The sequence below is a fragment of the Rhincodon typus genome, unplaced genomic scaffold, assembly GCF_021869965.1.
Source record: "Rhincodon typus isolate 14 unplaced genomic scaffold, sRhiTyp1.1 hic_rhity00003950, whole genome shotgun sequence".
Taxonomy (NCBI): domain Eukaryota; kingdom Metazoa; phylum Chordata; class Chondrichthyes; order Orectolobiformes; family Rhincodontidae; genus Rhincodon; species Rhincodon typus.
The window spans coordinates 10,026-11,359 of record NW_025969588.1 but is presented as its reverse complement, the minus strand read 5'-3'; the positions used below and the strand labels follow the sequence as shown (position 1 = coordinate 11,359).

At 48.3% G+C, this 1,334-nt stretch overlaps 1 protein-coding gene across 1 annotated transcript in view; it reads right to left on the bottom strand.

Moving 5' to 3' along the window:
• Positions 1 to 175: 175 nt before the first annotated feature.
• The window catches only part of LOC125481863 (cholecystokinin receptor-like), a gene marked incomplete at its 3' end in the record, with an annotated part of 7,161 nt that continues 6,002 nt past the window's right edge, over positions 176 to 1,334 (bottom strand). The window contains exon 2 of the mRNA XM_048593790.1: positions 176 to 427. Coding sequence (XP_048449747.1) covers positions 176 to 427 — 252 coding nt within the window. The remainder of the gene's footprint in view (positions 428 to 1,334) is intronic.

The window sequence follows — 1,334 nt, the reverse complement described above, 5'->3', positions numbered from 1 at the left end:
ACACACACACACCAACACACACACATACACAAATATACTGACACACACACATTGACACATGTACTGACACACACGCACACTCACACAGAGAAACCTGTTCCCCCAGAGCCCCTGCATTGTGATGAGCCTGAATTCCTGCTCCCACACTCAGACTGTGCAGTGAGCCACCTCTTACCCATGAAATAAGCGGTGATCTTACACATGGCCTGCCCAAAGATGAAGTCTCCCAGCAGGTTGGGGATGAGGGTGAATGGCATGCAGAAAAGAGCAACCATCAGATCACTAAGGGCCAGCGAGAGCAGGAAAGAGTTGGTGACCGTCTGCAATCTCTTGTTGAGAATGAGCACCAAAATAATCATTGTATTTCCGAACACACTCAGGAGGAAGATGATTGAGTACAGCAGGATCCTGACGGTGTAATCAAGGTCTGCAAAGACAGAGAAGGACCAGGAATCAAACAGCTTGAAATAAATGAAACAGAACATTGTCATGGGGAGCTAACAGAGTCTCCTCCGCCCAATGCCATGATCATTCACCATCAAACACAAAACCCACAGCCTCCCAGCTCCTGCAGCGACACCCAACCTGAATAACCACTGCACCAGTCTTATACAGGCAAGGCAGCAGCTAACTGTGTGCACAGCAAGATCCCAAGCACAGTGATGCTTTCCCCAGCTTCCCATTGTGCAGGACAACAGTGGGGGTCCCACCAGCTGTTCCTCCGTTACAGCCTCAGCAACACTGACCCCCACCTGAGAGAGTGCAGTTGTAACAGGAACAGCAGCAGAAAGAGGCGGTTTAGACCCGTGACCCCGCTGTGCTGATCCAGATCGTGGCCCCCACACCAGCACCACACTGACACCTGAAACCAACACTAACACCATCTACACTTCCCACTGCCAACATAATCAAATCCCCCTCAGATCCTGGTTATACTCTCTTCCACCCTCAAACCCTTCCACACACACATTCACAAACAGCTTCTTCCTTGCAGTTACCAGGTTTTTGAAGGGACCTCATTAATGTTAATGTTGATCTCTCACTGCACCTTCTCAGCAGCTGTAACACTGTACCCTGCACTCTGTGCTGTTACCCTGATGCACTTGCATTGTATGATCAACAGGTAAAGCATCTAAGGCAACACTTTTCACTGCACCTCGGTACGTGTGATAGTAACAAATCGAACTAAACCAAAGTATCCAAATAAAAACCATCAACCCCAGGCTCATGGTTAATATTCAAGCGCTGAGATTTAACACTGAGAGGGCCATTGAAAACATTCATCTCCATCTCAGTGAAGAAATTTCTCCACATCCCAGTTACAAATCCGACAG